Source organism: Natrix helvetica, assembly GCF_964273705.1.
Source record: "Natrix helvetica genome assembly, chromosome: 6".
Classification (NCBI taxonomy): Eukaryota; Metazoa; Chordata; class Lepidosauria; order Squamata; family Natricidae; genus Natrix; species Natrix helvetica.
Genome location: NC_138553.1, coordinates 29,700,614 through 29,723,264, shown reverse-complemented (window position 1 = coordinate 29,723,264; position 22,651 = coordinate 29,700,614). Strand labels below are relative to the sequence as shown.

At 39.3% G+C, this 22,651-nt stretch overlaps 1 protein-coding gene across 11 annotated transcripts; it reads right to left on the bottom strand.

The window, feature by feature from the left end:
- Positions 1-476: 476 nt before the first annotated feature.
- On the bottom strand, positions 477-22,638 carry MAFF (MAF bZIP transcription factor F). Of its 11 annotated transcripts, none has more exons than XM_081956863.1 (4): positions 22,282-22,324; positions 19,752-19,817; positions 6,919-6,990; positions 477-3,840 (listed from the first exon to the last, which is right to left on the bottom strand). In XM_081956863.1, the coding sequence occupies exons 3-4, from the start codon at positions 6,952-6,954 to the stop codon at positions 3,427-3,429; spliced, it is 450 nt and encodes a 149-aa protein (XP_081812989.1). In that variant the 5' UTR covers positions 6,955-6,990; positions 19,752-19,817; positions 22,282-22,324; the 3' UTR covers positions 477-3,426. The 11 variants fall into 11 exon arrangements, with proteins under 11 accessions (XP_081812989.1, XP_081812987.1, XP_081812990.1 ...); XM_081956861.1 differs by lacking the exon at positions 22,282-22,324 and adding an exon at positions 20,987-21,871; XM_081956864.1 differs by lacking the exon at positions 22,282-22,324 and adding an exon at positions 21,076-21,871.
- Positions 22,639-22,651: the final 13 nt, after the last annotated feature.

Genomic DNA, 22,651 nt, shown 5'->3' with positions numbered 1-22,651 from the left:
AATAGCAAACAAATTATTTCTCTTTAGCCTAGAAGGTATTTATAAAAGCTGAAAATTGTACTGTAGATTAAATGAGTACTTATGTATTCCTACATTTAGACCTGTTTCGTGTTTTATTAAGATCGGACTAATGATTTGTACAGTATTTTAATATCATTGGCTTTTTCACAAAAATGTGTCTTGTGATTGGCCAAATCACACAAGCACTTTGTGGTGCAGTTAAATAAGAGATACACCCATCGTCTTTAAAAGGTGGGAAATAGTCCCAATAGTGGCTTCCAGTAACTCAGAAGCAGATTTTTATCCCCCACAACCTTACCTGGTGTTGAAGGCTCCTAAAAGTGGATGGCATATTCTCTTCTATGTCTGAAAATGACCATCAGCCATAAAATTAATACTGTATAATTATACATTTTCAATGAAATTCCCAGAATTGATTCCTAGATCTTCAGCACAATCCCTTTCATTTTCACAAGAAAAGAGCACATATCACTTATTTTCAGTTTCTCCATTTTGGAAAAAAAATCTGGCTTTATTTGTAAATTCTACAAAATACAGAGGAGTCTGGCAGGACACACTGTAAGTCAGAAAATAAATAAGTACTTTTTTTCTTGCTCTATAGAAGATAAAATGTGATTTGCATATATAAAATATAAAGTACAGCTCTGTACCAACATCCCGGCCGTGCCTCAAGGCAGAACGGCATAAAGAATGTGAAAATAACTTATATTCGTGCAATAAATAAATCACAGAGTAGGAACAAGGAAAAATAGGGTGAACAAGGGTTGAAACGTTAAAGAGGGAATCCCCACTAAGGGTCAAAAGGTTGGAGAGGAAGGATGGACAACACTGGTTTGGAAGCTGATTCCATCTTAGGGGTAGAAGTCACGTTAAGCTGCAGGATGGGTAAACCCAACCATATGTCTTTTTAAAAAATGGATCATATTTGCCACTTAAATAAGTCACTGGCACATGCCTGGAAATGATTACCCACAAATACTCACTGGTTCTTATATTAGCAACATATATTTAATGGAAGAAGATACTTTCCTAAGTCTTCTAATCTAACCCTTCTCCATGCTTTCTCCAGAATTACTGTATCCATGTCTCCCAGGTGTATAAACCTCCCAGTTTCTTAGCAATGGAGCTGCCAGTGTCTCTTGATACAGATGTGCTATTCTCATATCGTCCATGCTTGGTGTAAAATTTCATACCCACTTTAAAATGAGAAGGCAATGGGCTAAAACTGCTTGGCCACAAAGGCATACAGATAGGCAGTATATCAATAGCTGATTCTACAAGTCCAGTGCTACTAATATTCTGTGTGTACATGCAGGCAGTTTGGTTTAAATGACATATGGGATTCATGGCAGCATGGCAGAGAAAGGGAAACAATACACTGTTCGTGTGTTTACTAAGTTAGGCTTTTGAATGATATCAGTTTTCTCCATGTTTGTGTTCTCTGAAATACACATTTCCAGCCAATATGGCAGAATGCATCTGGAAAACCACTGGACGGTATAAAAGCTGCTATAATGAAAGGGGCAAGATTGTGATTGTAAACATTTTAAACAGTGTGGTTTTTACAGTAAATCCTACTAAGTGCATATGAGAATATTATCTTAAAAGAACAAGAGACAAACACAGTGGCATCCAGGAGAACCTAACTCTGCCATTGTGCTAGCTTAGACCAAACTAGGTTTTATTTTCATGACAGAAATTATTTTTGGCTATGATTCAAGCTATTTTGCTGCTCTTGTGAAAAGGCATCCTTCAGATATAAAGAAGAAACGTGTTTTGAATTTCAGCTGCTATACTTTCCTCAAAAGAAATGCATCTTCCATTTTACATAGCTGAATGGGGCAAAAATTTTGTGGCCACAAAACAGCACAGGGGAACTATATTCCTCACCAATGTTTTTTTCCAACTGAAGCCTCCTTTCCTTGTTCTATGTAAGTGACTGGATCTTTCTCAACTTGCTTTTGGGGAGAACAAAGAAACTGGAAGAGATGTGCTGGGTTACACCGCATCGCTATGATTAGGACTGATTCTGAACCTCTCAGAACCCCAGGCCCAATTGCCTGTACTGCTTCTTGGGTTGAGCCAACCTTCGTATAGCTTGGTTCTCTTGAACATAAAATGTCTTAATCTCTGTAATAGTTGGGTATATTTCTTTCCTGAGTTTCTATTTCTAGTATTTTGCCAATGCAAAAACAGAAAGAAAATACAAAAGGGTCTCTTCATTACATTCTGTTGGTTGCTATTGGTACCCCTCATGGAACTCATTGTTTTAGACCTCAGTGTCTTCTCTAGAACTTCACTTGTAATTCTGATGCCCCTTCACTATCCATCAGTCTCACTTGCTTTATCCACCCCTGCCTCATTTAATACACTCCCTCTTTACTTTTCCTACTTCCTTCTCTCTCTCTCTCTCTTTCTTCCTCTTTAGAAAACTGCTTCTATTTTGTCCATAAATCTTATAACCTCAGCAAAAGACCACTTTTACAATCAAAAGAGTATTTAGAGCACAGCTGCATCCACACACAGTTGCAGAGAGATTGTCTCTCCAATCACTGCAATGGGCACAATTCCTTTATTTCTTCCTAGGTTGGGTTAGCAGCAACTAGCTCTTTTCTTGACCATGCCCCTTTTGTGATCTGTTTTTCCATCACCCTTGCAGTCACCAAGCAATAACACTTTTCTTGACCATTTTTAAATGTCTACTCATCAGAGGCTCAGACTGATTCTTGTAAAACAACAATTTCATGGTGAAGCGATCAAGCGGCTCTGAATTAAATAGTAGGTAACTGGGAACTATGGTTTACAACAAAAAGCAGACAGGGTTATACATGAATACCTAGACTTGTGTCTGAACAACGCACCAAGAAACTGGGAAATTGATATCCTCTGATAACATCTGGATTATTATAATCACTAGGTTTTAGACATTAAAAGGAAACTTCAATCTTGGCATCCCCTTTTTTCTCCATCAGGTAGAAGCTATCTGCCTTTCTCTATAATTGCTGTCAAAACTTCTCTGAAGCAGCATTTCCAACTAAGATCTCATCTTCAAACCTCTCTGTTTTACATTTAATCAGTCGCAAGGTATGAAGCAGCAGAGAAGAAAACCTAACAAGTATAAAATGGAAAAGAAAAATAACTGGCCACTGTAATTCAATTCACAAATAACTGACAGCTAAAATTACACACAAGTTGGGCACCACTTTCCCACAATCTTCCAATGAAGGCAAGGACTAAGGACAAAGTTCAACATTTAGCCATTTGGTCTTCAAGTCAACTGTGTCTCCTCCAGTGGCTGGAACAAAAGTGGGAGAAGGAAAGAGCCAGTGCAGCTACAGCCGCTTTAGGTAAGAGCTGTGCAGAGGCATGGCAACAGGACTTAGTTCATGGCTCGGCTTGTAGGCACTAGGAGTAGGTAGCCTGGTTGGAACCAGATTTGACAATGGTGATAACGCTGGCAGTTGCCACCTTTGCAGCAGTGCCATGAGCAGTGACTGTGCGGGCAAAGCCCTGCAGCGCTTCATACTTGCCACGCAGGGCGTCCAGCTCAAGGCGCATGGCAGCATTCTCACGTGCTAGCTTATCAACTTCCCTTTCTAGCTCTGTCTTTTGCTTCTGCAGCTCCTCCTTTTGACACACCCGCTTTACTCGGCAGCTGGCCGCATAGCCACGGTTCTTCAGAGTGCGCCGACGTTGCTTCAATCTGGCTACCTCCTCCTTGGACAGGCCTCTCAGATGATGGTTAAGTTCCCGCACTGACAATCCCATAAGCTCCTCATCTGAAAGATGTGGTGTGTTCTCACCCATCTCCCGTTTGATCTGTTTAAGAAAAGGATGAAATAGTTGAGAATCAGATGTACAAGTACGGGAAAAACAACAACAACAACTGGAAAGAGCAATGGGAGTCTAGAAGAATAAAACAACAACAGGGTAACACTTTGTAGCAAAGTATGTAGGCATTGCTATTTATATATACTTGTACATATTTTCTGCAATGTTCTTTGGATTAGGGTTTTCCCCTTCCTATACTGTAATAATTATATTATAAATTCCTCATAATAAAATTAATTGATTTTATTATAAGATTTTGAAATTTGAAAACTTGACTAAGATTTTTAAATCATTTAGCCAGAAATTGATGCCAATGAACTCAATGGAATTTATTTCTCAGTAGAAGAGTTGTGTACTTAAATCAGTCTCAACTGAATCAATAAAAGTTACCCATCAACTAAATAAGTAGGATCAAAGTATGACAAGGTCAGTCTGGATTTATTCCCATCACTTTATTTCTTTAAAGACTTCTTTAATCTTTCATTTTATCACTGTTATTATTTCACAGCAGCAGAAATTACAACCAAATATAAAATTTTGTATTTCTTTTTATGTAATTCCCCCATAACTTCATTGTGTTAACCCCTTGATCCAGTGCATGAACCCAGAAACTGCTTTCTATGTAAATTTAATTTTTTTCCCTCTTATAAAACATTTTTGAAAGATGGAATGTTGTTTGGATTCAGAGGAAAAAATCTAGAGGAGCAACACAAATATATATAGTATTGGATCTCAAGTAGCTCTTTGGGAAAGAAGTGCCACAATCCAGATATCATTGCAGAAGATACTCCATTTCTGGGATTAATAAATCTGATTCAGAGGGCCTTCAAAAAGTAGGATCCAGGATGCAACTCTTAAAACTGGTTTGATACAATCCTTTATGTCTGGGATCATAGATCATTTACAGTGCAATCCTTTGTAGGACTGTGTAGAAACAGAAGAAAAATTCTGTTTCCAAACTCTCAATGCAGAAAGTAACTGCATACTGTATATGAGACGTTAGCTTTTGAGGACATCGAGATTATCATATAACACTGACTAAGCATTGCTCAATATTGGTGTAAGACACATGTGATATTTTCCTGCTGCAATTCAGATGCTACTGGCTGCATTCCAGATCAATTTCCAAACACTTCTTATGAACAGAATTTGCAATTTCTCTGCCTTGAGGTGTTTCTAAGCAAAAGTTAGTGAATCAACTATTGTCCTGACTGTTCCATCTTATAGGAACACAGCAGGAATACCCATTCTTATTCAAATTGTTTTGAAGCAATAAATAACTAGAAGAAAGTGGCCATTTGGCCGAATAAACCAACCTAGTTTGAGTTTCCACACTTAGACTACATATTGCTTGAAACTATTTTATTTAATCAGTTGACAATTTCTAATAGTCTCAGGAAAACAAAGTCATGTAAACAATAGCACAGTGTTCCTTTGCAGATCATGCATTGCTACTAGAAACAAAGTTATAACTGAATATTGTCATTATGATATTATCATAATTTCCTAATAAAAGACCTGCTTAGTTGCAGGTCTTTTAACAAAATTCACCAGCTTCCGGGCAATAATTGTTGGCTCCCTAAGGTTAAGCATACTTACCCCTGGATGTTTCATACAAAATCTGTTCTAAATTAATGTCTCCTCTTCTAGAACAGTGAAGCAAGTAAATATACAGTTCCCAAAATTACTGCCCTGGATTTTTGTTTTTAAAAAACCGTACTGCTAGAGACTGACAATGAAGAATGAATTTCTTTACTCAAACATAAAGGAGGGGCTGGCTTCCCTTGGCAATTTCTGTGACTTCTCTGCAGGACACACCTCCACCAGTCCTTACTTTACCTGCATACAATAATGGGTTGCCTCTGTCCTCCAGGTTTGTGTTTAAAGAGCTGTGGTGGCGCAGTGGTTAGAATGCAGTACTGCAGGCTAAGTCACTGCTCACTCCAAGAGTTTGATTCTGACTGGCTCAAAGTTGATTCAACCTTCCATCCTTCTGAGGTCAGTAAAATGAGGACCCAAATTGTTGGGGGCAATATGCTGAGTCTTGAAACCGCTTAGAGAGGGCGGTAAAGCACGTGAAGCGGTATATAAGTCTAAGTGCTATTGCTATTAAACAATGTGACAATCTTAAAAATGGGGAGGCAATAGTTTCAATTTTTTGTTGTTTCCTTTCTTGGATACAAGCAGGGAAAATACTTATATGGAGAAGCAAGTGCCGTTCTTCAAATATTTCTGAGAAAATTAAAAGGGGCCCAGCTTGCCAAAATTTGTTTGTGTATGCGTATGTATGGCAAGAATTTATAGTTCACATTAACAAAGCCACATCAGTGCAATAACTCTCAGAGAGGAAAATTACATTAGGAAAGACAGAGAACATCCTTCCCTTTTTGGCTCAATGCTGCTAGACCCATTTGCAAATATGCGTCCATATGTGCTTCAGCAACTGTGTGGATTACAGATTGGCTATTCTTTAAAAAGAAGCCCTGTATCAGCTTATTTAAAATAATCTAATTCCATACAAATTTCCACACACACGTTCACCATTTCTGAAGAGAGGGTGAGGCCAAAAGAGAAAGTGAATAACAACACAAGCAGGAAAGGAAAAAAAATGAAGAAATGGAAGGAAGAGAGAACAAGGAAGCAAGGGCACAAAGAAGAGGGAAAGTAAAAACTGGGGCTAGAATAATTGCAAAGAAGATCAAAGGAATGGAGATGTACACAAATTGTGCACAAATTCTGTAGAGCAAGGGTCCCCAACTTGGCAACTTTAAGACTTATGGACTTCAACTCCCAAAATTCTGAGAGTTGAAGTCCACAAGTCTTAAAGTCGCCAAGTTTGAAAACTTCTGCTATAGAGTTTGTAAGGTTTACTTTTCTTCCGATTAGAACTCTGGATGTTGTTGGTTTTTTTAATGCCAGATAATAATTACTGATTTAAGTCATGATGATCAATCTGTTATAGCAGAATACCAGAGTTTTATGGAAAGGACATGAAATCTCTAGGAGACCCTCCAGCTTGCAAAAAATTGCAGAGAAATGTGTTTTTCCAAATGGCTATGTGCTTACCTTTAGGGCTTTGGTTGACAAGCTGTCACTTGACATTTTCTTGGGTACTCCTGACAGTCCCCCAGAAACAGCCTGTAATTGAAGAGGGGGGGGGGAGGGATAGAAAGATCTGTGATTGCTATTCATTTTTAAAGATTGTTGTTATTTAAAGCTTGTCCACAGATTGTGTTTTTCACAGAATTTCTCTTCTTTTTCATCTGTCTTCCAGTCTCATTTTCCTACTATCCATCCTGCCCAGCTGGCTTTTTAAAATAAAAATAAAAATCCTGGAGTCACAGTACCTTACTTCAGCAGGAGCAACAGAGATCCCAAAGTGCTGACCCAGCATCTAAATTATTCTGTTTTTTGTTTTGTTTTAATAAATATATATTTTTAATGCTGTTAATTTCCTCCAAAGCAGAGTTTTTCAAACGTGGCAACTTTAAGACGTGTGGATGTCATCTCCCAGAATTCTAAGCCCGAAATGAAATTTTTTTGCACAGAACATCTACCTAGCCACCCAAGCAAAATATGAGGTATCTCCAGTACATCCTCTCCTCCACTGTATAGTGACTCTATAATGGACATGCTCTGCAGTTGCCGGAAACACAGAAGGGCAAACATTTCCTGAGGAGAAGGAAACTGAACAGTGGAGAGCCAGCTGACGGGTGTGTCTCTGAAATGGCAGGGCCTGAAAGAAGACACGAGGGAGGGAATAAGAGCTATATATTTTGGTCTTTGGCAGAACAAGAACTTCAGTCCACTGGGGGAGGGGGGGGCTGAGAGTGACTAATAAGCCAAACCCTTACATCCCAAAGGGCAGATGTACTGTTGTATCATCTGCAAACTTCAATATTTTAACATAGGTTAAAATTTTAGTAGATCCACAGATTGTATAGATGTATCTGACTGCAGACACAGCTCTCCAATGACGTTTTCCAAACTCTGTTCTAATGCATATTTTTTAGTTGTATGGGTATACTGTGTATATACGTACAATGACAATAAAGTATTCTTATTAAACTACAGACCCCTCACATCCTGGACATAAATTGTTTCAACTTCTACCCTCCAAACGATGCTATAGGGCACTGCACACCAGAATAATTAGATACAAGGAGAGTTTTTTCCCAAATGCCATCACCCTGCTAAACAACTAATCCCCACAACACTGTCAAATTATCTACTAAGACTGTATTTCTATTCTTCTCTTCCTTCCTAGTACCTATCTCCACTTATGACTATAACCATGTTGCCTGTATCTTTAAATTTTATATTGTTTTATTTGTTTCCTAGTATAATTTGATTGCTTATTAGTAACCTATGACTATCACTAAGTGTGGCATCTGATTATTCTTGATGAATGTATTCTATTTTACTTTTCTTTATGTACACTGAGAGTATATGCAACAAAGCAGTGGTGGGTTCCGGATGGTACTCTGCGCACTGGGCCGGGTGTCCTAGACAGGCACGCATGCACACGCCACCGCCCTGCAACACCCAGCTGCTCGGCAGAGGTCGTGCAGGGGCCACACACTGTGTGCGCGTGCACAATGGGTCAGTCGCATTATAAACAGCCATGGAACGCGGGCGGGCAGGTGGGCCAAACGAGCCACCGTACCGGTACGGTGGCCACGGCTCCTGGCTGCTACCAGTACGGCCGTTCCGGGCCGTACCGCCTAGAATCCACCACTGCACCAAAGGCAAATTTCTTGTGTGTCCAATCACACGTGACCAATAAAGAATTCTATTCTATTCTATTCTATCAGCTGTTTTCAAAAATTGGGATTATCCTCAGTTTATCTCCTTTTGGGGAAGCCCTTATTTTTACACTGCCATATCTGTGATTAGAAACAGATTCTTAGATAGTAAGGCCAATGGCAGCAGCTGATATCTTGGAAGATTATGCCCCCCCCCCCCCGACCTGGCATCCTGAAAATACCTGGTGGCTGGATCTAGTTGCTCTTTTCATTTTGCACAACAGTACTTTGAGGACAGCAAGCCATCTCAAATAATAGTCTAAATAAATCCTGGAATTCAACAAATGACACAACATACAATGCATATACCAGGTTATACCAGAGGATCTGTGACCCAGAATGGTCCAGCAACAATCTACAGATACATTAATGTTTAGATGGAGACCATCCAAAGCAACTTAAATAGCAGTATTGTATATAATTGAGGACAAATAGATAGAATTCTCCATTCTTTCCTACCATCCTTTCTCTTATTTTCTTTAATGATCATGGCATTTTTCTGATAGCTCATCAATGAAGGGAGCATCTTGCTGACATTTGCCTTTTTGGTCATTCTTCTTTGGAAAACTGACCTCCAATACAACTGTGCTACATAGAGCTTTTGGCAGTTAGCAGTCACAACATTGTATTTTATTCTTGGAAGCCTTCTGGAAACAGTATGTGAAGCTCAGATTAAGGCGTTTATACTTTACTAAATTATTATTTCACTTCAGTTGCAAGAGTTGAGAATTTGTGGTTCTACAGATGTCCCTGAATTGTAGTTTTCAGCATTCTTCAGAACTGACACCCCTGGGAATTGTAGTTCAGCAATGGAGGGCAACAAGGAACTTCCATTGTTCTAATACATAGTTTCTTAATCTTAGCAACTTTAAGATGTGTGAACTACAACTTACAGAATTCCCCAGTGTTCAGAAGCACTGCCCTAATACTTGGTTTCATCATGTATGTATTGGTAGCAAGTGGCATCATATGATAATAAGTTTGTTTAAATGCATAGGTATGTTTTAGGATTATGCCCTCATGTCGCTGAGCTCTTAAGAATATGGATAACACCAATGAATTTTTACTTTGTAATAGTATGATTTCACGCAAGTGGTTCTAGTGCTGTCAAATTCTTTGAAGTAACCAATCCAGAAGTGTTGAATTAAAGCTCACATCTATGCTATGGGAAATGTAATCTAGTAGGCAGAAGGCTAAATTTAAGTTTGCATAAACTATTCATATATGCGATCTGAAGATACCCAAATGTAAAGCCCAGCGTATTAGTGTGCAAAGATCAGACCGAGCTGATATATCTGGTGAGCTCTTGATGACTTTGTTGTTCCAGCCTAATTCTTCCAAGATTTGAAGTGAGGCTTAATGTGAGAGATATATTGAGTGGGAGCTGCCCAGAGTTGGTTATAAGATGGATGGCTATATAAATATTTTAAATAAATAAATAGATATTTATATCTATTTATATCTGTAAATAGATATCCAAATAGATAAATATTTTGTACTTTTATCTACTCCTCCGGAATCTCAGTTCCTTCACACTAATGAAAATTCAATTATCACTAATATGTTTAACATTTACTTTCAGATATTGATGTGATATTTATTCTCAGTCCAGGTTTTGAGGATGTGAATGTAAATGGAAAAGTACAGAATAAGTAAGAGCAGCCTTAGGTAACACTGAAAATGTTTAAGGGAGATTTAGGGGTTTTTTAATCTCTCAGAAAGTACAAACATTTGATAGCTCAACTTCAATCTCTGAAGTCAGGATTTCTAAACTTCTCACTTCACCTCACAAGCTTTCTGGAGTACCAGGGATAAAGTTTGAAGCATTAAAATCATACGGATATTTTTCAATCATCTGCAGGGATTTCCTAGAATTAGGTTATCAACACTTATTTCAAGCCTAGAGTTCATGGTTCACCACCTGAGAGTTGGCCACAGAACTTGAGCACATCAAGGAAGGGTTGTGCTTTCTTTGAAAGACATTCAGTATTTAAATAGTATTTTTTTTATTTCACCCTCTGATCAAAATTAAGTTTTTTAAGTGTCATTAGTCATTTGGCTACAAATCTAAATAGTTATTGCTGAGATCACATTCATACACATGTCTCATTGGGAAGCTTAATTTTTTCCTCTGGCAGTAACTATTATATACAACAACAACAATCCTTCAGCAATTTTAAAGGCTGATATTTATTATGGGATGAGGGTTAGTTACTGTAATAGATTTACAGTTGCCCCACTGGAAATCATGAATATTCCTTTGGCCCCCTCCTACAGAGAAAGAGTTTATGACTGCAGAACATATAATGTACTCGTATTCTTAGTAAAATTACCTTGGTTGAAATACAAGTGACTTAATTGAATGTTATACCTCCAAATTTTAAAATATCTTATAAATTCCCCTGCTTGCAAAGCAATACTAGGAATGATAAATTATGATAGAAACAAATATCTAACTTCATTAAAAGATGCTTTAAGTATATAATCGCCCTTTTTCATCTCTAGAAAAACATGGTTTAATTAACAATAGTTAATTAAGCAAGACCTTGCAGAAGACCTATTTTCAAATCTAGTCCAAAGAATTTATTTTCTTCTTTCCCATAGACTCAAATGTCTTACAGCTGAATATACTAATTTACTGGAATCTATACTGTATATCGGATATTAATACAATTGAGAGAGTCCAGAGGTATTTCACAAGAAGAGTACTCCACTCCTCTACTCACAACAAAATACCCTATGGCGCCAGGCTTGAAATTTAGGCCTTGGACAACCTAGAACTACGCCACCTATGATCTGACCTAAGCATAGTACTCAAAATTATCTGCTACAATGTCCTACCTGTCAATGACTACTTCAGCTTCAACCACAATAATACACGAGCACACAATAGATACAAACTCAAGGTAAACTTGATTGAAGAAAATACAACTTCAGCAATAGAGTGGTCAATGCCTGGAATTCTCTGTCTGACTCCGTTGTTACTTCCTCAAACCCCTTAAACTGTCTACTGTGGACTTCACCCCATTCCCTAGAGATCTGTAAGGGGGCGTACATAAGCGCACAAGTATGCCTACCGTCCCTGTCCTACTGTCCCCATTTATTTGTACTCATTTCATGTGCTCATGTCCATGTTTATACTTATACCTGTTATCTTTTACATATTTGACAAACTAAATAACTAAATAAATAATAAATAATTTTTGTACTCTTAGTTTACTACAACCAAGGGATAAGGTATCTTACATCTAGTCTTGAATCAATTCAATTTTATATACTTATATAATGTCTCAGCTTTCTCATACCATCAGGATAAGATGGGCAATTATTCCTTTCTGAAGCCTTGTGTTTCTAAAGCCCCTTGGTCCATGGTCATTGTAAATCAGTAGAAACAGAAATGTGTTACTATCTCTACTGTGCCTTTTGTCATTACTGGAAGTGGAATCCAGGTTCCGAAGTATTCAGGCAGATATACAGATCTTTATTATCCCAAAATCTTGTGGAACTGATATGACATATTGCAAGATATAATAGCAGGTCGGGTAAAGACATTGATGAAAAGAGGATTGCTACAGAAACATGACTTAAAAGTTGCATGAATGACACTGAATGACACTGAAGAGATTCCAAGATTTGTACAGTCTGGAGCAGCAAGTGATGCAAAGCACACATTGGACTCTAATAACAACAGCATTTTTGAAAGTCATCAAGCTTTCATCCTTCGCTTATCCTCAAAGCAAATTTACACCACAACATCTCAGGTGAAGAGTCTCTTGAAGTAAAGTCAGCTAGTCCAGGAAAAGATGCTTGCCATAACCCATCAATGCAAAGTTAAATACCAGTGTGTAATCTATATGAAGTAATGATGTTTTCTCAACGTTGATTCAAAAAACTTGGGAAACAAATACTCCTTACTCATGAGACAGTCTCATCACCCAAAGATGCAAAGGCAAAACTAAATATGCATTGAGAACAACTATCCTCCTAAGAGCTAACCAACTGGGAATCAAGATGTTGAGGTTTATAACATAAACCCACCAGCTGGAAAATCTGGTGCTTCTAGTACATTATTTCTGGAAGATAGTACAATGGAATGCCAGTCTCTTTAAGTGTCAACCTAAAGAAATGTGTAACTATCCAATTCCTGATAGGAGCACTAATCCAAAGTTTTCCTGAGTCTCTTTACTTTTTAATTGTCTTAATAAGACTGGAACTAGTTTACAGTTTAGACTAGGTCGCTGGTTGTTTAAATAATGCTGAACAAATCATAATTAGCTAGAATCCAATAAACCTTAAAACAAGGTTTAACAAATCATAAGGCCTGACCTTGTAAAATCAAGACTAAAAAAGCATTAAGGTTCACTTTTCTGAAGCTTCCATTTTTAAACACATGGTTTTTAAGCACTTTAACATAGAATAATAGTGAAGTTTACTTCCAAAGAAATAAACACATCAATGGGTGTAGGAAGAGGAAACAGTGCCAATAGTATAGTATCTTTAATCTAGAGACAGCAGACTGATTATTAGAATTATCCAAATAGTTCAAAGCAAGGTCCTTGTATATTCAAGCATTAGAAGATGCTAACAATTGTCTTCACCAAAGCCATTCTGTCCATTTTCTGTACAATGAAAACTTGCTACAGCTCTATTTCATTCTTTGTCATTCCTATATGCTTTAAGTCAGCACCAGTAGCTCTGTATGCCATTTTTATGGGTGGAGATATAGAACAAATTTCGCAGAGTGCAAAAGTCTTGCTGTTGGGAGGACTTCCTTGTAGATTTCTCTCACTATTCTAAACTTTTAATTTTTTAAGAGAATAACTGAGTTGGAAGGGACCATGCAGGTCTTCTACTTGCTCTGCTCAAGTAGGAGACCCTGTAGCATTCCAGACAAGTGGCTGTCTAGTCTCTTCTTAAAAGCCTCCCATGATGGAGCACACACAACTTCTGAAGGCAAGCCATCCCACTGCTTAATTGTTCTCACTTTTAGGAAATTTCTCCTTAGTTCCAGATTGCTTCTCTCCTTGATTAGTTTCCACCCATTGTTTCTTGCCTTGCCTTTGGAAAATAAGATTGACCCCCTCTTTTTTTCTGGCAGCCCCTCAAATATTGGAACACTGCTATCATGTCACCCCAGCCCTTGTTTTCACTAGATTAGACAAACCCAATTCCTGCAACCGTTCTTCGTATGTTTTAACCTCCACCCTTGTAATCATCTTTGTTACTCTTTTCTGCACTCTTTCCAGTCTCTGCATCTTTTTAGTAACATGGTGACCAAAACTGGCTGCAGTATTCCAAGTGTGGTCTTACTAAAGCCTTATAAAGTGGTACTAATACTTCATGCAGTTTTGATTCTATCCCTCCGTTGATGCAACATAGCCTTGTATTGGCTTTTTTTGATTGCTGCTGCTCACTGCTGTATATAATAACTAACGGTATATAATATAATGACTATATACTCCCGCAAAGAAAGTAGGTTGGAATATATATTCTCCAAATATATTTCTGTTGAATGCTGTTTGAAATTTCTGTGCAGAATCAGGGCAGAATGGAGATGCCGAGTACATTTCTGTATGTTTATAAAATTAAATAATGTAGTAAACTCTTTCAAAATGGATAGCTCAAATACAATAAAGGGAGTGTAGTGTGGGCAAAACTAATTCTTCTTTCAGTAGACACACATTCTTACCCCTTTGTGACCCTTTTCAATATATTTTAAAAGGAAGTTCACCGAGTGCTGCAAACTATTATATGTGGAGGAGGGTAGCAACTTGTCCCAGACATCACTAATTGCATCAGAGGGAATGTCCAATAAGTCTCCATGATACTTGTGTAACCGCATTCCATGAAGCAAATGGGACTTGTTTGCTAGATAAGGGAAATAGCGGACCTCTCACAACCCATTGCTTAAGAACCAACGACTAAGAACTTTTGCCTCTGTCCTGGTATACCGTATAACTCCTATAAACAAAACCGCAAATAAAAATAGTATTCCCATTCTGAATATGATTCCCTGGGCCCGACACAGTTCCTCCTGGAGTGTTCTAGCACAATGTTAGAAAGACGTTTGCAATTTCCCTGTTCAATTTTCAGAGGATAGAGTAAAGGAAAGACACTCCCTCCTGATTCAAAAGTATAAGAAGATCAATATTTGGATAATCTGTTTGCTAGCAGAATTCGTCATAACTCTATCAATATATAATATGGCAGCTGTTTGCACAGTATCCGGTTTTTATGAATTTGGCATCCAGCGTCTAAGAAGTTTATTATTTTGCTAGTGTACTGAACTATTGCAAAACTAACAGATTTCCCCCTAAATGGTACGGTATGTTAACTTTTCTGATGCCAAGATGTGCATTTGGATGTGCATACACATCTGTATTCAATGGACTTCTCATGTAGGGTATCAAATATCCAAGACAACATGGAAACAGCAAAGAAACAGACATATATCTTTGTTTTGAAAATAGCGAACCTGTCTCCAAACAGGTTCACTATTTTCAAAACACAGATGCATGCACAACTTTTAATATACTGGTTCAGCTCATCTATTTAACTGATTCCAAATTCATAGCCCTTATAGTTCAACAGTTCTTAGATATGACAAAAATGGGCAGAGGAACAATTATTCCATTTTCAGGACCAAATTTTACACAGATATCCGCTGTAAGAAATCCCTGTGTGTAGAGTCTGGTAGTTGTTGCTTCTATTCTGCTATTGATAGACATATAGCTTGGAAGTATGGGAATTGAGCTAACATATCTATTGCAATATCTAAAACTCTGATAAACTGAAAGGGAAAAAACCTCCAACAGTCATGATTGGGAATAGTATATATATCCCCTAGTAAAATGCCCTCCAGGAATTTCAGGATTAAGCCAGAGTCAAGTCAACAACACAGAATTGTTGAGAGGAGGGGAAAAAACATCTATAAATTCTAAAACAAAGTTGCCTTGATGGAATTCTGATTGTAATGGAATGAATATCCTTAAATGCACACTTAGCAAATTTCACTCAGAAATTTTCTTCCACCAAGATCAAAGGGATTTATTCCTGAGGAAATATACCTAAGCCCAAGCTGTGTATTTAGCATCCATACTCTGATTTATTATTCAATAAAAATGACCCTTCAGCACAACATGTGGAACAATTTGCAACATAAAACCCAAGAAAACCTATTAGCATTCAAGTGTCCATATATGGTGTGCATTTTCAGCACCAATGCAGATTTGCTTTTAGATTTTTTTTTAAAAAAATGTTTTATTATTTTACTTGTGAGCCACCAACAGTACTGCGCAAATGAGTGGTCAATAAAAATGACATATAGAATATGCACGTAACCTGTAAAATATTTTCAACACGTATTGGCACTAAGTTTGTTCTCTCTCCACCCATCTCTTCCCTTCCTTGATCAAATTATGATAAAGAAAGCAAAATGTGAAGTGATCCTATCAGTATGCTATACATATAGTTATTTAGCATGTTTTTCATTCTAGAGATTTGTAGTTATGCAAACAGGTAACCTGTGGTAACTTTAAGCGCGCTTAAAATACACTTCAGGCACAACTGTTTGCTCACCATAACAGGCATTACATGCCACGAAATTTAATCACCAATGACTTTGATTAGAAGCTTCCCATTGTAAAAGAAAGCTTCCCAAGAGTTGCAGCTATACAAAAATTATCAAGAAACCCAAACATGGGAACTGATACAATAATTCTATGAAATATTCAGCAAGAAACTTTAGCTAGTAAGCATATTCACAGTGGCGCTTTTTTTTTACAGTCCTCCCTCTGTTCACCTCTTCAACAGATGTTTCCAGTTTCATGTGACAATCAAATTATAAACATCTGCCTACTTGGGGATCCTTTAACCAGAATGGCAACTTTGAGATTGCTGCAAATTCTAATTACAGTAAAGGGATTCAGTATGGGGGCTTTTTAGAATCTGTAGGCATAACAAGGAAGCCTCATTTCCAGAACTGCCTTAATACATTGCGTAAACCCAGCCACTATGGTTGTAAATCATAGTTACACATAGTATACTCCCACCCCAGCCGGTTACATTTTATTTTGTAAGATGTGGTCAAATGAACAGTGTCTTAGCATGATTCGTCCACTCTTTCAATAAAAGGAGTTTCACAGGTTTATGCAACAACCTTCTGTAATCACTGTAGTCCAGTATCAGACTACAATTTTCAAAATTTCTCACCAGAAGGGTTAAGATAACTGCAAAGACTGAGAATTGGGAAAGCTGTCTGAATATCCAACACTACAAGAAATGATCATATGAAACACCATAACCCAGGTAGCTTTAATTCATTTCAGCTCTTTCACAGATTCTCTGGTTTAAAAAAAAAAAAAACCCTTCCAGTTCATTCTTTAAATAAAACAAAGGAACCTTCAATTATAGGAACTACTCAGTTTTGCTATAATCCCAAAGTCTACCAAACACAATCTGGTGTAAAGAGACTGCCTGTAAATTAAGACATCCCCATTCCTGGCAATTATATCATCTACAAGCAAAACTCAAAGATCTTCTCTGCAAAAACTCTTAATTATCCCCAAACTTCCTTCACTCTGTGCCTGCTATATAATTTGGATAGGAAGAATGGATTTAACTTTGTTACTAGAAATCTGCACCAATGTACTTGTAAGTACAGAATCTACATTCTGGTCCTCAGTGCTGGTGTCACAGACGAAGATAACAGCCTTGAAAACAAGCTAACAAAAGTTGCAGGTTTGCATATTTTTAATTTGCCTGCTAAAAAAGCAACCTGCATTACCAGACAGGTTTCAAAAAAGGAGTAGCTTCCTCCTCTGAATTAAACCTGGAAGTGGAAACTACATACCTGTTAATAAGTTAATAACCTTGGTTAAAATGTTTTTGCTCAGGAAAAAGGCTGTTCTTTGCTAGTTACCGAAAGGAGAATCTCCCTCCCTCACCCCCCTCTTCTGCTTACTTACCTGCACAGAACTGTGGGTTTGGTTTGGTTTGGTTTATTGGATTTATTTGCCGCCCTTCTCTCAAAGGACTCAGGGCGGCGTACAACATAAAAACACATATTACAAAAGTTAAAAGAAAGATTAAATAGAATATCCAAAAACCCCAATAGACATTTACAATGAGATTTAAAAATTAAATTGAAATTAACAATTAAAATTAATAATTTATTTTATTTAGGCCAGGCCAGCTTTCTGGAAAAGCCAACTTTTTAGGGCGCGCCGGAAGGACTGGAGGTCGGGAATTATGCGAAGCTCCAGGGGCAGCTCATTCCAAAGGAAAGGCGCTCCCACAGAGAAGGCTCTCCCCCTGGGGGTCGCCAGCCAACACTGCCTGGCTGACGGCACCCTGAGGAGGCCAACCCTGTGGGATCGTACTGGATGGTGGGAGGCTACCGGTGGCAGTAGGTGGTCTCGCAAGTACCCTGGCCCTAAGCCATGGAGCGCTTTAAAGATCATAATTAACACTTTGAATCACACCCAGAAAACAACCGGCAACCAGTGCAGGCCGCGTAAACAGGGTGTAACATAGGAGCACCTAGATACCCCCATGATAACCCGCGCGGCCGCATTCTGGACCAGCTGAAGCCTCCGGGTGCTCTTCAAGGGCAGCCCCATGTAGAGAGCGTTACAGTAGTCCAGGAGAGAAAGGACGAGGGCGTGAGTGACTGTGCACAGGGCATCCCGATCCAGGAAGGGGCGCAACTGGCATACCAAGCGAACCTGATAAAAGGCCCCCCTGGTCACCGCCGTCAGGTGTTCTTCTAAACTAAGCCGCGTATCCAGGAGGACTCCCAGATTGCGGGCCTTCTCTGAGGGGGCTAAAATTTCTCCCCCTATGATCAAAGATGGTACAAGATGCACAAATCGGGATGACGGGAACCACAGCCATTCAGTCTTGGAGGGATTGAGCTTGAGACTGTTCCTCCCCATCCAGATCTGTACAGCCTCCAGGCATTGGAACATCACGTCGAGGGCATCATTTGGGTGGTTTTGGGTACTGATGAAAAGTTGGGTATCATCAGCATATTGATGATACCGTACCCCCAAACCATGGATGATCTCGCCCAGTGGTTTCATGTATATGTTGAACAGGAGGGGTGCGAGAACTGCAAGTGAGGTACCTCGGGGTCGATCTCTGTCCTCCAGTCAGCACAAACTGTGATCGATCCGACAGGTAGGAGAACCACCGCAAAACGGTGCCCCCCACTCCCAACCACCTGAGTTGTGGCAGTAGGATACCATGGTTGATGGTATCGAAAGCCGCCAAGAGGTCTAATAGGATCAGGACAGAGGAACAACCACACTCTGTTAACCCAGTCCATAGTGTCACAAGGGGAGGGGCCAAATGGTCAAATGGCACAGTACAGTGGCCCAAGTAACGGCGGTGATACCGGTGGGCCACAACACAAGAACCCCCCCCACTCCAATTGCACCCACGCCAACTACCGAAGCCATCTTCCGCTGGCATCAATGCCCATGCCAGCCGCTTCAGCCACTCTCCCGCTAATCCAGTCTATCATGTCCATAAGGAGGGGGAGCAACCAGGATAATACCATGGCGTGGGCAGCGGCAGCAACGGCGGCAGAAACCCCAGGCAGGGAGTCCCACCGCCGCCACTGCCACCCACACCCATGCCAGCAGCAGAAAAACTCTCTCCATTCTCCATTCACCCCCAACCGCCCCATTTCACTCACGACGTTCTGACTTCAGGGCAGGAAATTGCAGCTCAAGGGTACCCCCTGAGATCCCAGGAAGTTCCCATAGCTGGACCTGGAAGTGACGATGGGATAGGGTACCCCTTGCATACCCCGAGAAGAAAAATCATCTCCCCAAAGTTCTCCTCAAATGCGACAGGACACTTTGGGCATGCACAGACTTCTCCCTCTGGCAGGTTGATTTGCCAGGTTGACTCTGGCAAATAGGCAAGTAGCTAAATACTGGATGGTTACTTATATAGATAATGGGAGCCAGAAATCTGCACTTTTAACTACTGCTTTTCTTGATCTAGTCTTTCAGGTAGAAGCCTAAAGATATCTATTCAGATGTAAGCCTAAATGCAGACTGTTTATGGTTATAAAAGCCAAGTTACCTGGGAATTATGAAAGATACGATTGTATACATCTGGTAGGCGCCAACCTGGGGAGAGTTAATGCATCTTCAAAAAAAGATAAGACACACAAGGTGTTACTAAATATAGCTTAATCAGAGCAATAATTAAAGGATGGAGCACATCACCAGTACACGTTCCTTAGAATCTATAAACAAATATCAGCTGTAGTTTATAAAAGGAATGTGTGTGTCATTATGGGAACTGTGAAATCTAACTGTACTCTGAAACAATATATCTTGAGGAACATACATTTTCAAAAATGTGATACTATGCAGACACACATTTTAGAATCTTTAAAAGTTAAAAAAAATGAAAGTTCCCTTTCAAATATTTTCTATGCACTTTTACAGACGAGAAAGCTTACAAATACATGGGCTAGAAATTGTTTGAGTCTATAAATTGGAGAAAGTGGAATTAATGCAAAACTACATTATTACAGTAGTTCCTTTTTTTTCTTAGGCTACATTAATTTAAACTAGGCAGAAAATAATTGAAATTGTACTTATTTTGGTGTTTAGATGGAAAGGAATCCTTATTATTGCTGAATTATACATAACAAAAACTCAATAATACAAGGCTTACAAAGTTTTTGTTTTACTCACAAGTGAAGGCAACTTTGATATCAGATCAAATCCTTTTGCTAAATAAACATTTGAGAAACATTTTGCCTTGGTTTTCTTCTTTTGTTTTACCATCTGCAATATTTTCTTCTTTCTCTTTAATGGTTAACTATAAACCACCTGCCCCACAGATTAAATATAAACTTTCAAGAGAACTGGCAAACCAGAACTTTTGCAGAACACACGAGCAGAGTTATTAAACAAAACCTCCAAAGAATTAAATAGCTTAATAATCACTTAATTGTGGTTACAGTAGCATGAGTAGCATTAAATATAAGATGCAACTCTATGAGCCTGTCCTCAATGATATTCCAATCAACATCTAGCAGAGGTAGGTATCTTTTCAAGAAAAAAAAAGTTTCTTCTCTATTCTGCAGATCTTTAGATATGTCTGTGACTACACTGGCTGAGGATGAGAGGTCTATAGCCAAATGTATTTTGCGGGATACTAGATTGGAAAGGTATACCAAGAGGCTGCAAAGCTCTAGGGGAAAAAGAGGCTGGCCATCTTTATAGAAAACAAGAATATCAAACACTTTCTCCAAAATGCATGCTCTTTTGTGAATTAATAACTATAGACTGAAATCATACTACCTGTTGATGCCAGTCCTTGACTGAGTGCCTCTTAGGTTAGCAATACCAGCCTGGGGTAACCCAAGTTCTCCTCAGCTGCATTTCCATACCTGTGGTCCACTCTCTCCGGAAGAAATCCACCTGCTCCTATTCTGGTTGCTTTTACAGTACTCCTCCTTTTGACTTTGCTTTCAAAAGATGGCTGTTCTACTTCTGCTTCCCCCCCTCTCTTTGATCTTTTTTCAACTTTGTCATTTACATTGGTGACTTAAAAAAAACAAAACAACCGCTGTTGAAAAGAATTAAACCCCAAAACAATCCCGAGATCCTTTTAATCCCAAATTGAAAACGAAGTGGGATTGTGCATTTGTTTCTTCATCTAAATGAGGCGGAAATAACCCCAAATTAAAATTGAAGACGTCCCTCTAGATGTGCGCAAAAAGCAACAACAACAACAACATAAGCCGTCGTGATCTTTAAGGCGTTTAACAGGACGGGGGTTGGGGGATCAATGAGGACCCCCTGCGCACGGAAGCAATCCCGGGATCTTCCAATAGGGAAAAAAAATCGAAAGCCCCAAGTTCAGGCCAAGTTTTCTTTAGGTTTTTTTAAATGCTGATGCAGGTTATCTGCACGGTTGGTTTCCCCAAACTCCCAAGTCACCCTTCGTTTGCTCTCCACTTTCCCTGCGTCATCAGGCGTTCAGCACCATTCTGGAGGTTCAGCCTATTTCGCCGGGAACTCCCGAATCCACCTGAATATTCCTCCGAAGCCGATGCACCATCGTTAAAACCCAACCGTTGTCAACTCGTGTATTATTGGCGGGATAGGAAGGGAAGGGAAAGGGAAAGGGCGGATTTAGACCAATCCACATGATTTTCCAATGGAATCCACACCCCACCCCGCACATCGGAACTCTCGCCTGGGTGCCAAACGGCTTCTTACATGTGACCGAGGCCTCAACACGTGCAAACACAGGGCTAATAATGCAACGAGCAACTCCTATTTATGAAGCGATTTCCTGTCTCTCATAACTGCCTCGCAACTGTGAAACCGAGGCAAATCAACACAACACAACACGGTTTCTTAAAAAAACAAAACACAACAAAACGCCTTGCTCCAAATCTGGATTCCTTCTACGGATTCTTTCTTCGGAACAGAGCGACGCGCTGTACACCAGCTAAATTGAAACCTCTCCCGAGGAACAGCTATGACTGTCTAGCTCTGTAGGAAATCAACACCAGACAGCCCCTCCTCACCACACGGAAACAATCCACAATGAAGCACACTGCCGCGGATTTCTCCATCGCTTTCACCTCTCTGCGCCTGACATTCAAAAGCCTCACTTTGGCACAGTGCAAGCCGCCATCCGTCCCTGACCGTCTGTAAACTAGATGAGAAGCGAAATAGTCACTTACTGCCTGCCAAAGCGTCCTTTTGTTTGCCGTTTTCCTCTTTATGCAATCGGAGGGGGCCGCGTTTTCGTGACAATTAAGCTTTCGACTCGCCTTGTTTATTTCCCCAAATGAAGTTGTTGTTTTCCCGAAGCGAAGGGCTGAGCTGGGCGCTGCGCTGCGTTCTGCTGAGTTGTAATATGAGTTTCCTGGAATTACTCACTCACAGGATTCTTTTCATTCATAAAAACACAGTCATACAATGACATCATTCTTTCCCCTCCCTCCCCAT